Source organism: Oncorhynchus clarkii, chromosome 31 (genome assembly GCF_045791955.1).
Source record: "Oncorhynchus clarkii lewisi isolate Uvic-CL-2024 chromosome 31, UVic_Ocla_1.0, whole genome shotgun sequence".
Lineage (NCBI taxonomy): Eukaryota > Metazoa > Chordata > Actinopteri > Salmoniformes > Salmonidae > Oncorhynchus > Oncorhynchus clarkii.
Genome location: NC_092177.1, coordinates 37,416,566 through 37,430,221, shown reverse-complemented (window position 1 = coordinate 37,430,221; position 13,656 = coordinate 37,416,566). Strand labels below are relative to the sequence as shown.

The 13,656-nt window shown below is 40.4% G+C and overlaps 1 protein-coding gene across 1 annotated transcript in view; it reads right to left on the bottom strand.

Annotated features, from left to right (window-relative positions):
• The window catches only part of LOC139390686 (teneurin-3-like), a 143,957-nt gene that overhangs the window by 45,354 nt on the left and 84,947 nt on the right, over window positions 1-13,656 (bottom strand). The window contains exons 5-7 of the mRNA XM_071137982.1: window positions 12,024-12,149; window positions 9,109-9,323; window positions 4,607-4,817 (exon numbers count right to left, since the gene is read on the bottom strand). Of these exons, the coding sequence (XP_070994083.1) occupies window positions 4,607-4,817; window positions 9,109-9,323; window positions 12,024-12,149 (552 nt within the window). The remainder of the gene's footprint in view (window positions 1-4,606; window positions 4,818-9,108; window positions 9,324-12,023; window positions 12,150-13,656) is intronic.

Sequence of the window (13,656 nt, the reverse complement as noted above, 5' to 3'; positions counted from 1 at the left end):
TATCACTACTATGTTGTCACATACTAAGCCATCTTATACAGCTACTGTATACCACAATTCCACTCAGTCAATGTTATACATGTACGGCAGTGGAGGTTGCTGAGGAGAGGACAGCAAATAATAATGGCCAGAATGGAGTGAATGAAATGGTATCAAACATGGTTTTCACTTGTTTGATTCACTCCATTCCAGCCATTCAACTCCGTTTCAGCCATTATCAGCAGCCTCCATTGATATACAGTATATGTAGCTAGGTACAGTTGACATACACTTAGGTTGGAGTCATTAAAACTCATTTCTCAACCACTCCACAAATTTCTTGTTAACAACTATAGTTTTGGCAAGTCGGTTAGGACATCTACTTTGTGCATGACACAAGTAATTTTTCCCAAAATTGTTTACAGACAGATTATTTCACTTATAATTCACTGTAGCAGTTCCAGTGGGTCAGAAGTTTACATACACTAAGTTGACTGTGTCATTAAAAAGCTGGGAAAATTCCAGAAAATTATGTCATGGCTTTAGAAGCTTCTGATAGGCTAATTGACATAATTTGAGTCAATTGGAGGTGTACCTGTGGATGTTTTTCAAGGCCTACCTTCAAACTCAGTGCCTCTTGCTCGACATCATGGGAAAATCAAAAGAAATCAGCCAACATTTCAGAAAAAAAATTGGAGACCTCCACAAGTCTGGTTCATCCTTGGGAGCAATTTCCAAATGCCTGAAGGTACCACGTTCATCTGTACAAACAATAGTATGCAAGTATAAACACCATGGGACCACGCTCAAGTCGTGCCGCTCAGGAAGGAGACGCGTTCTGTCTCCTAAAGGTGAACATACACTTTGGTGCGAAAAGTGCACATCAATCCCAGAACAACAGCAAAGGACCTTGTGAAGATGCTGGAGGAAACAGGCACAAAAGTACATATATCCACAGTAAAACGAGGCCTATATCGACATAACCCGAAAGGCCGCTCAACAAGGAAGAAGCCACTGCTTCAAAACCGCCATATAAAAGGCAGACTACGGTTTGCAACTGCACATGGGGACAAAGATCGTACTTTTTGGAGAAATGTCCTCTGGTCTGATGAAACAAACATAGGACTGTTTGGCCATAATGACCCTTGTTATGTTTGGATAAAAAAGGGGGAGGATTGCAAGCCGAAGAACACCATCCCAACCGTGAAGCACGGGGGTGGCAGCATCATGTTGTGGGGTGCTTTGCTGCAGGAGGGGCTGGTGCACTTCACAAAATAGATGGCATCATGAGTAGGGAAAATGATGTGGATATATTGAAGCAAGACATCAGTCAGGAAGTTAAAGCTTGGTCGCAAATGGGTCTTCCAAATGGACAATGACCCCAAGCAAACTTCCAAAGTTGTGACAAAATGGCTTAAGGACAACAAAGTCAAGGTATTGGAGTGGCCATCACAAAGCCCTGACCTCAATCCTATTGAAAATGTGTGGGCAGAACTGAAAAAGCATGTGTGAACAAGGAGGCCTACAAACCTGACTCAGTTACACCAGCTCTGTCAGGAGGAATGGGCCAAAATTCACCCAACTTATTGTGGGAAGCTTGTGGAAGGCTACCCAGAACGTTTGACCCAAGTTAAACAATTTAAAGGCAATACTACCAAATACGAATTGAGTGTATGTAAACTTCTGACCCACTGGGAATGTGACGAAAGACATACAATCTGAAATAAATCATTCTCTCTACTATTATTCTGACATTTCACATTCTTAAAAATAAAGTGGGGATCCTAACTGACCTAAGACAGGGAATTTTCACGAGGATTAAATGTCAGGAATTGTGAAAAAACGGAGTTAAAATTAATTTGGCTAAGGTGTATGTAAACTTCCGACTTCAACTGTATAAGTTAAATAACCTGCCCGTAAACAATTTTTGGAAAAATGACTTGTGTCATGCACAAAGTAGATGTCCTAACCGACTTGCCAAAACTATAGTTCGTCAACAAGAAATTTGTGGAGTGGTTGAAAAACGAGTTTTAATGACTCCGACCTAAGTGTATGTAAACCTCCGACTTCAACTGTATGTGTATTTCTGATCTGCAAGCATGATATGCCATTCCCGAAATCCTCCCATGTCACGTGAAGGTTTAAGCTTCCATATCCAATTTGCTGTAGCCTGACTACTCCCATGCCATGTTGCCCATCTCGGTCCCAAACCATCTCGAACATTTTAAATCGCACAGTGGATTTCTTTATTCCTTGACACATTTTCTTTCTCATTTGGTAAAATCTTACTTGAATGACTGATCATGAACCACAACAGCAGCGGAATCTCTGAACTGTTTACAAGTAAATCCTCTGAGTTAATTGGAGATATCCACTGGCACATCTTGTATTCGTTCAAAAGACCAGCACTCGTAAAGGGACCTCCCTCTATGCTGGGGGCTCGTTTAGATTGCCATCGTAACACAAACTTTTTGTTTTTATTGCTTTTGAAGACTTGTATTGGATGTTCACTACCAGGATGTCAGTTTCAACCAGGGGTTGGAACTGGTTTCAGGGAACAGAACCGAAAAACGGAAAAGAATGATATTAAAAAAACAATTTCAGAACAGGATACAGGACCGGGAATGAACGTGATCTATACAGTTCCGGAACATAACCGTTATTTTAAAAGCATGGGAACTGGTTAATAACGTATTTTACTTTCCAGATATTTTTTTACTGTCCCACAAAAATTGTAACAAAGAGCCTATGCAAAGCCCATATTTTCCAGTGTGTGTGTGTAGGCTACCTGCCCCGCCGAATGATAGGCTACTGTAGCCCACTGATGTTACAAGAGTGACTCAGAAATTAGGGAGAGATTTTTTAATTAGAGAATAGATTAATCTCAGGGCACAAGTCTCCCCTTCTCCAAACATCATGTATTAATCAGAATCTGTAGCTAGTCATTGTTGTTCAATCTAAGTATTTTCTGTAGACTTAGGCTATGTGGTTGTTTTTGTCTGTCGACTTGGTGTTGTTTAGTAGACCTACTTTGTCTGTCCGTATAATTATTTAATTGTTGACGACGTCTTGTGATCTAAGCTCATGCTTCTTGCCATTATTTCTTCTCGCCCAGGCATGTTTACAGAGCGACAGAACATTCAACAATTTAATTACAAATGTAGATAGCTTATTTGGATTGCACAAATGTTGCAGGATAAGTGTCGGGAGAGAAAAGCTGTGCTTCACTCGAAAGTGAAACAATATTTGGGGCAAGGGAATTGGCCTAACATGGCGGCAGTAGTAACCAGCCACGCATTACGGTTTTTATTAGCCTATTTCATTGATAAGTAAATAGCCCTCATGTGTCATTTTCATCTGTCGGGGTCGTTTACCTTTGAACAATGTGTGTGAATGAGTGAAGGAATATAACGATGCGCTCTGAGATGCGATCTGAGAAATAGAGCAGTGATGCGCACTCCAGTTATAGGCTTTAAGGGCACTTAAGGCGCACTTCCGTGTTTCCGATCACAAGTAAATCCAATTAGGAGTACCAAGTGTGATAAAATTTATATAATTACCAGTGGTGTATAGAACTTAAGTCAAAATACTTTAAAAGTACTATTTGAGTTGATTTTTTTTTAGGTATCTGTACTTTACTATTTATATTTTGGACTACTTTTACTTCACTACATTCCTAAAGAAAATGATGTACTTTTTACGCCATACATTTTCCCTGACACCCAAAAGTACTCTGTATATTTTCTATGTTTAAGAGGACGGGAAAATGGTTCAATTCCCTCACTTATCAAGAGAACATCCCTGGTCAAAATAATGCTTGTCATAACAAGATGCCCAGCGTTTCAAGCCAAGCCTCCTCCACCACCTTCTCTTGCTCTCTCCCCACCTGCAAAATTTGTCACATCTCGCACCCTACACTTGTCAGTCCAATGCATGTAGTTAAAGAATTATAGCTTGCCCGCTCCATAGCAAGCAGCTCTATCTGCACTGATTGGTGAATTAATTTAATGTCAAGCTAAATAAAAGAAAACATCTATTTTAGATCCTTTAAAAAGGAACAGAAGGAATGATATAAACTGTTTTTGGGGGTTTGATCCAGTCCAGAACTTTATTTTGCAGATCGGAACAGTGGAACGGAACAAGAAAAATAATGGTTCTATTCAGTACGAAATGATTGGAAAATATTTTTGGTTCCAAACCCTGGTTTCAACAGATCCAGTCAATTTTGACATTGGTAATCGATAACTTCATATCTTAAGAAACGGATTGACGGAATTCCCCGATGCAAAACTCAGCCCGTTTTCTCTTTTCCCACAGCACAATTCCTGAGCCAGCACAAGGAGGCTGTCCTAAGGGATAGTGATGTTCATGCTCTGTAAAGGCGTAACATATGCATAAGACAATTCACACAGCCCAATCAACAAATTATGCTTGCACCATGTAGATGTAGTTTAAATTCTTGATTAGTGTATGTATGTGGTAATCTGGCCTGCCAGTGGCAACTATTCAGTCATTCTCTAAGAAGGAATGTTCACTCAATAACTTAGGGAAAAATAACCTCCAATAAGTACATTAACACAAATCTACAGTGACCTCCTCACCCATTTCTACAGAGGTGGTCCCTTACCTAGGATGATGGTGTTGTATGATACTGTCTCCGGGCTCTTCCCATCATTGTAGAAGGCCAGATGCCACACCCCAGAGTCCAGGTACTGAATGAAGCCAGCTTGTTGAAGGCTGACCTGGTGCTCCATCTGGCCCCTGGCTTCCGGCTCCGTGGAAGCCCGCCTCTCTTTGGCGATGAGTCTGCTGCCATCCAGCAGCTCCACAAAGTCATACTGAAGAAAGGTGAAACAGAGAAGTCAGTTGGGACTTATTCATTGGTCACTCGACATAAGATGATGAAGAAATCTGCCTTGACGTTCTTTGTAGTTCCAGGTGCATATAGGGAAAATATCTGTTAAAAAAATATATATATCATTTTACATTAAAGGAGCTATCCATGATTAAATTGAGTCAAAGTAAAGATTTTCCAGAAGAATGATCCATTTCAATCTGTATGTTAACAGTGTTTCAGTCACACAACCACAAATACAGGGTGTTGAAAGAAGTAAAAGGCACATAAAAAATGATTTAGTATGAGAAATGGGACATGCAGAGGACACAAACAAAGCAACTCTCCAACTGACTCCAACTGAAATAAAGCATTAAAACAAGGGTGAGCCAGGTCAACACTCAGTGGTTTTAACCCTTTTGAGAGGAGCTGAGTGGTGGATAAGAGTTATTACCCTGCTGATGGAGGCCATTTTGTGTTGGTGGCCAGGGGGCCAAGTAAGAAAAGTCCAAAACCCAAATATTAATTTACTCCCAGATCAGTGTGTACATATTGATTCCTTGGCAAAGGCTCATCTCAATCTAACAATAGGAGCAAATAATTATGGGCAAGAAGCCAAGCCTAGCTTGGCTACCAAATTAACCACAAAATAATTATTAGCTAGTACTTGGGAATTCAAACTATTGTTGATCATTTCTTCACAAAACCTAGTTTTAGACAATCGATGAATCATGCAGAGTAAAACAATAACACATTTAGTTATTATTCTTTTTTTAAGGGGTAGGTGACTTTAAAGTTGTTCCTCTCCTCAGGCTGTGAATGCAACCAACGGTCAATATCTCTCATTGTGGTCTTTCACGCTCAGTTAAGTAAACACATTGATTTTTCTCCCTGGCAATTTAACACACCGTTTCTAAGGCAGTGGTGGTTGACTTTGTGTCTATTAAATATTAAAGCATTAGACTTCTCACTAAAGGCTTCGGTCATACAAAAGTTATACTTAAATCCAAACTGGTTCTCCAGCAGACTGGTAAAAAATGTCTCACCCTTGTTCAAGAATGGCCTTTTTCCTTTTAGTCAGATCACTTTTGGTTATTTGAAAAGGAAATAACCTCCAAAATATCACTATTTTTAAAACAAGATACAGAAACTTGGTTGTGATATCAGTTTAATCCACCAGAAAAGACAGAACATATAATACAACAAAAATGGTGGTTAAAGTCAAATATACTATAATTGAAAAATAAATGTTTAAAACAGTTATAATCTTTGTAAATAATATCATAAATAGGACTGGTGGAGATATGTCACACATGCAGCAAACAAACATATATGGAAATGTCTGCTCTACCAAAAAATTACAACCAACTTCCATTACCGCAAAAATGGAAGAGGCAAGTAGAAGGGGGAAAAAAGTAAGAAACGTGTCTGTCGGCCCTGCATTTAAGTCCAAAATTGGTTAAAGAAAATTGTGATGAATAAAAAAAAAGTGTACCAGCTTCATTTAAGGACAACAAATATTGACAGCTGTGCCATATACCATCCATCATTCCTTCAATTCTGACCAGTTTCCCAGCCCCTGCCGATGAAAAACATCCCCACAGCATGATACTGCCACCACCATGGGGATGGTTTTCTCTGGGTAATGGGAGGTGTTGAGTTTGCGCCAGACATAGGGTTTTCTTGATGGCCAAAAAGCAACATTTTTGTTTCATCTGACCAGAGTACCTTCTTCATATGTTTGGGGAGTCTCCCACATGCCTTTTGGCGAACACCAAACATGTTTGTTAATTTTTTTCTTTAAGCAATGGCTTTTTTTCTGGCCACTCTTCTGGCTAGCCCAGCTCTGTGGAGTGTACGACTTAAAGTGTTCCTATGGACAGATACTCCAATCTCCACTGTGGAGCTTTGCAGCTCCTTCAGGGTTATCTTAGGTCTCTTTGTTGCCTCTCTGATTAATGCCCTCCTTGCTTGGTCCGTGAGTTTTGGTGGGCGGCCCTCTCTTGGCAGGTTTGTTGTGGTGCCATATTCTTTCCATTTTTTTTTATAATGGATTTAATGGTGCTCCGTGGGATGTTCCAAGTTTCAGATATTTTTTTATAACCCAGCCCTGATCTGTACTTCTCCACAACTTTGTCCCTGACCTGTTTGGGAGAGCTCCTTGGTCTTCATGGTTCCGCTTGCTTGGTGGTGTTGCAGACACTGGGGCCTTTCAGAACAGGTGTATATTTACTGGGATCATGTGACAGATCATGTCTCACTTAGATTGCACACAAATGGACTTTATTTAACTTATTATGTGACTTCTGAAGGTAATTAGTTGCACCAGATCTTATTTAGGGGCTTCATAGCAAAGGGGGTGAATACATATGCATGCAACACTTTTCCGTTTTTTTTTATTTATTACATTTTATGAAAAGTGATTTTTTAAATTTCACTTCACCAATTTGGACTATTTTGTGTATGTCCATTACATGAAATACAGATACAAATCCTTTTAAATTACAGGTTGTAATGCTACAAAATAGTAAAAACACGAAGGGGGATACATACTTTTGTAAGGCACTGTATATATACAAAAAATAAATAATAATAATTATATGTATATATATATATAGTACCAATTGAAGGTTTGGACACATCTACTCATTCAACGATTTATCTTTATTTTTTACTATTTTCTAAATTGTAGAATAATAAGGAAGACATCAAAACTATGAAATAACACATATGGAAATATGTAGTAACCAAAAAAAGTCTTAAACCAAATCAAAATGTATGTTATATTTGAGATTCTTCAACTCTTGGCATTCTCTTAACCAGCTTCACCTGGAATGCTTTTCCAACAGTCTTGAAGAAGTTCCCACATATGCTGAGCACTTGTTGGCTGCTTTCCTTCACTCTGCGGTCCATCTCATCTACACTTTTTTGGTTACTACATGATTCCATATGTGTTATTTCATAGTTTTGATGTCTTTATTATTCTACAATGTAGAAAATAGTAAAAATAAAGAAAAACTTTGAATGAGTAGGTGTGTCCAAACTTTTGACTGGTACTGTATATATTTACAAAGAACATATGTGGGATTGGAAATGATGCAGACAATTACATTGATGGAAGCTACAATCTATCTGCAATATTAAAGCTGATGTACCCCTAACAAATATTGTTAAAAATGATTAGCTAGTACTTGAGAATTCAAACTAGTGTTGATAATTTCTTCAAAAAAACTAGTTTTAAACAATTGATAATTCATGCAGAGTAAGACGCTCAATAACAAATTGAGTTTTTTTTTCTTTTCTTTTGAGGGGTAGGTGATGCACTTTAAAGTTGTTCCTCTCCTCAGGCTGTAAATGTAACCAACGGTCAATATCTCTCATTGGGGTCTTTCATGCTCAGTTAAGTAAACACATCGATTTATCTCCCTGGCAATTTAACAGACAGTTTTCTAAGGCAGTGGTGGTGGACTCTGTGTCTAGGCATTGACAGTTTCCTGCACAGCAATCGCTTTGGACATAAAAGGAGGCTTCTTTCTTTAGGACTCTGTTTATTGTCTTTGATTTTGTTGGGTTCCTTCCTTCTTTCATCTTGTAATCCCTTCTTTCCTGTTGTAATTTGTATTGAACATTTTTTTTTCTTTTGATAGTGGCCCAACTGAAAGAGGCTCCTCTTCAATAAGTCAAGTCAGAGAATGTCAAAAAGGTGAAGTTGGAAGCTTTTACTCGAGAGTGAAGTGGAAAATAGCAACTGCCTGGTCACAATCCTTTAAGTCAGGCTTCCCCAACTGGCAGCCAGCGAGCCATTTGGGGAACTCTGACAAAAAAGAAATATATATATATATATATAATTTTAATTGTTGGACATAAAATACCATAAAATACGAGGAAATGAGCTCCAATTGATTTTAATTTTGTAAATCTGTTCCCAAGTATTTCCACACATAATACGATGTGATGGTATACAAACGTAAGCAAGGTTTGAAATGATTATGCTTTAGTCAAATATTATATCTGTTTGGGCTTCTCGCGGTAAATTTGCATTCTACAAATGATTTGTAATTATGGTCCTGCCCCCCCCCCACCCCCAACCATCCGCTCAAGGATTCTAATCTGGTCGTTCAGTTGATGAACAGTTTTACAAATAAAACTTTGTCTTGGGACACTTCAAACACTTTACTTTGTGAAGATAAAAGTGAAAAGAGGAATATTGTAAGCATGGCAGTGGATTTGTTTTTCATTTTGCAAAATTCATACAGTCAGATTTCTACACCCGACTCAACAGATGTACCATTTACCTGTGTGTGAGATGGTGGGAGACCCTTCCTCCCGTAGACCCCAACCAGTGCGTTCTTCTGAACAGAGATGTTGAACTTGAGGAAGCGCGGCTGTTCCATAGCCAGCCGAGAGCGCCAGAACACCCCTGGCGGTATTCCCTGACCGACCCTCCTGCCCACCTCCACTTGCCCGGTGTCAACGGAGCTGTTTTCCTGATGGGCCGCACCATTCCTGCCTGGAAGGGTGAAAGAGAGAGCACTTACCGGTTCATCACCATATTCGAAAACTATACCTATACTGTGCAAGCTCTCTGAAACCACAATTACAGTTTTACAAACATATGTTCTTGTGTTCTGTGAACCCATTTTCGGCAAAATGATAACCTTTTCAATATCACCTTGATTGAAATAAAATGATGGAGAAGCAGCCTTTAGTCATTATGCCCCAGCCTCTGGAATAGCCTACCAGAGAACCCGGGGGGGGATCTTAAAAAAAAAAGAGATCTTAAAATCACATCTTTTTAACAACATAGAAATACAAGTCAGCTTCAGTAGTTACAGATATTTCTACTTCCTGGTACAATTCAAACTTCTTTATTCCCACTCAAATAAAACCTTGCTGAATGGAACAGATCGTTCCACCATCTGTTTCCCTATCTTTTTTTGTGCTACTGGTGATTCACTAATGTTAATGATCTAAATGTAATAGCTGATACACTACCTCATACAGTCCTGTAACAATACATCAAAAGGACGGGGATGTGAAGCTTTTAAAGGTTTATGTAGCTGCAAAGACACCCACTTAAACATGACTCCGCCTGAGTTACGATCAAACATGAATTTGCCGACGACACGACGGCGGTAGGCCTGATCACAAACGACAACGAGACAGGCTATAACAGGGTTCGGTATTTTGTTAGACATAAAACACTGCAAAAACACCAGGAAATCAGCTTCAAGTGACCTTAATTTTGGAAATCTGTTCCCAAGTAATCCCATGCATAATATGATGTGGTCATATTGCAAATGTAAGCAAGGTTTGAAATGATTATGCCGTCAATTTGCAGTCTACAAATGATTTGTAATTATGTTCACGGCCCCCTAACCAGCAGCTCAATATTTTTTTTAATCTAATTGATGATCCCTGGCCTACGGGAGGAGGACATAGACCTGGCAGTGTGGTGACAGGACAAGAGCCTCTCCCTCAACGTCAGCAAGATAAAGGAGGTGATCGTGGACTACAGGAAACGGAGGGCCGAGCACAACCCCATTCACATTGACGGGTCCGAAGTGGAGCTGGTCGTGAGCTTCACGTTCCTCGGTGTCCACGTCACTAAGGATCTATCATGGTCCAAACACATCAACACAGTCGTGAAAAGGGCACGACAAGGCCTCTTCCCCCTCAGGAGGCTGAAAAGATTTGTCATGGGCCCTCAGATCTTCAAAAAGTTCTACAGCTTCACCTTTAAGAGCATATTGGGTGGCTGCATCACCGCTTGGTATGTTGATTGCTTGGCATCCCACAGGAAGGCGCTACAGAGGATAGTGCATACCGCCCAGTACATCACTGGGGCGGAGCTTCCTGCCATCCAGGACCTCTATTTCAGGCTGTGCCAGAGGAAGGGCCCAAAAATTGTCAAAGACTCCAGCCACCCTAGTCATAGACTGTTCTCTCTGCTACCGCATGACAAGCGGTACTGATGCACCAAGTCTGGAACCAACAGGACCATGAACAGCTTCTCAAACCAAGCCATTAGACGGCTAAATATTTAACTCGTACCCTCCACATCAACTCGGTAGTGGTACCCCTTGTATATATAGACAAGTTATCATGACTCATTGTGTATTTATTATTACTGCCGGTTTTACATTTATATTATTTCTCTATTGTCTTTCTCGCTGCATTGTTTGGAAGTAAGCATTTCACTGTTAGTCCACACCTACGTGATGATTTTTGGGGGAATTTGACTTCTTCTCAAATGAAAAGCTAAATACCCTACTTCCGTGTCCAGTGATGTCATGATCAAAGCATTAATGTTCAAATCTGTTTGCCTGATAATTATTTCAAAAACCACTTAGAATAAACATATGAGTGGAACTAAAGCAGGACTATTGAAATTAAACGAAAATAAAAAATGATTTACATTTTTCTCACAATGGCCCTCTGGAGTTTAGATTATAACAGACAATATGAATCCAAAATTCTAGGTACGAATCCATCTATGTAGTTATGTCAGCTTCCCATTTCACAGTTTAAAAGCAAAGACCATAAAAACCAAGAGTGGTCCATTTGTGATTTCGGTGCTCCATTAATACCTGTGAAGGTCGTTAACGTCTTTGTTAACGCTTTCCATCTTTGTTTGTGGGTGTTTTTTGCATTAGGACCTTTCCTGTCACTTTACTTTGGCACCACAATGAAGACATACAGAGACACGTTTGCCTCCAGAGAGAAAATGGCCTACTACCGATTGCCTTTAAACAGTCACAAAACGAGCCTCCTGCTATCTTCATTAGCACTTCTAACGAGGTTTTAATTCTAGACCAGTGTAAATCACACTGAGTGTTGCAACGATTAAGTCACTGGCCTTTTGCTGTAAAGGGGAAGGAAGGTGGCACACGTGGCAGACATCGCATACAAAATTACCTCTACTGGTAAAGGCTGAATGGGGTACGGTATAATGATTAGGTTGTGCAAAGCGGTCTGGGCAATTCAGAAGGCATCTACAGTATAGGCAAGGCTACTTTTAGGACCATTTTTGTACTGAATCAAATGCATCACATTAGCAAGCCGGACGAACAAACAAACAAGCATCCAGTGCAATTTAGGGCTGCAAACATACTCAGAAACGTAGAAATGTGTTTTGCTCCTTCCCCAAATGTATGCTAAATATTTCGGTTAAAAGGGCTATCTGAATAGATTTAGCTAAGGTCCTTACCATAGTCAGCTGAGAGTACTGTCAGTATGCTCGGTTGAGTGGGCAAAGCCTTCACCTCTCCGTTCTCGAAGGCGGGTTGGTTTTCTGTTTCTTGAAGTTGCCAGTTGAGGCCGAAAAAGTGCATTGCTGTAATGTGAACAAAACAGTGGAATATACTACGGTTAGGGCAAACGATCAAATCGTTAAGACACAACACTTGCTGGACAGCAGGAAAAAGAGATCCGACAATAGATCATTTTGTGGCCTGGGGTGACCTTGTCCCCTCTGCATTAAATCCTTCTACATATGGCCCTACATCTTCAATGTCTAAGAAATACTAAAGATACTAAAGAGTGGGAATTGTTTTGTACTAGGTTAGCTTACTATGGGTGTTCCCCACGTAGGCTAAGTGCTCGACTGTAAAACTCTACAGGGCCCAGACACCGCAAGCACAATCAATACTGAGGAGAGGAGGAACACTGCTGTGCCTCTTTAGGCACACTAGAGTGTCGGGACACAAACAGCACTGCATCAAAGAGCACAGTGGGACGTTGTACTCAAACATTTGTCACCAAACTGACAGGAGGAGGCAGATGAGGGTCTACTCCTCAACTCCTCTAATACAAAGCAAGCAATTCAAAAACAAGCAACACAAGGACACCCCTGAATCAACAACAACAATACAAATCTGGAAACCGAATTGTTTCTATGTGTATTTGTGTGTCGCAGGGTAAGTATCTTCGAGCCTCAAACTATCTAGTTTTGCTAGTCCTGTATTGCGTAACCAACCAAAAATGCAATTTTATTCCTCCAACCCCTGTCTCTGAATAAGACGCTATCAAGCTGTGTCTTGTTGTTGGGGGAGACTTGGTCTTCTATGAACACAGTGAGAGGGGGAGACTCCTTCAAAAGATTGGCAGCTGTGGAGCCGTGCCGAGGAAGCCAAACTTCGCCGTTTCGGGTTTCTGAGTGGTTTGATGTGAATCAAAACTTTTTTCAAAACAGACTCCTTGCAGGGCAGCAGGGTATGGGGTCTCAACTGCAGAAAATACATAGCTAACCCCGCGAGGAGAAACAATGCAGCGGAATCAGAGAGAATGCCGAATGGGATCATGTTTTTGAAAAGTTGGGAGAAGTTGGATGGATGCAGCCTGGTGTCAGTTATACTGAACAGAAATATAAATGTAACGTGCAACAATTTCAAAGTTTCTGTGTTACAGTTCATATAAGGAAATAAGTCAATTGAGATACATTCATTAGGCCCTAATCTATGGATTTCAAATGATTGGGAAGCCAGTCCACTCAATGGGGAGCCAAGCCCCCCCCCCCCCTCAGACAATCCCGCAGGGGGAGAAGCCAGATGTGGAGGTCCTGGGCTGGCGTGGTCACATGTGGTCTGCAGTTGTGAGGCCAGTTGGAGCCACTGCCAAATTCTTTAAAACAATGTTGGAGTTAGCTTATGGTAGGGAAATTAACATTGAATTCCCTGGCAACAGCTCTGGTGGACATTACTGCAGTCATCATGACACTTGCACACTGCCTCAAAGCTTGAGACATCTGTGGCACTGTGTTGTGTGACAAAACTGCACATTTTAGAGTTGCCTTTTATTGTCCCCCGCAAAAGACACATCTGCGTAATGATCATGCCATTTAA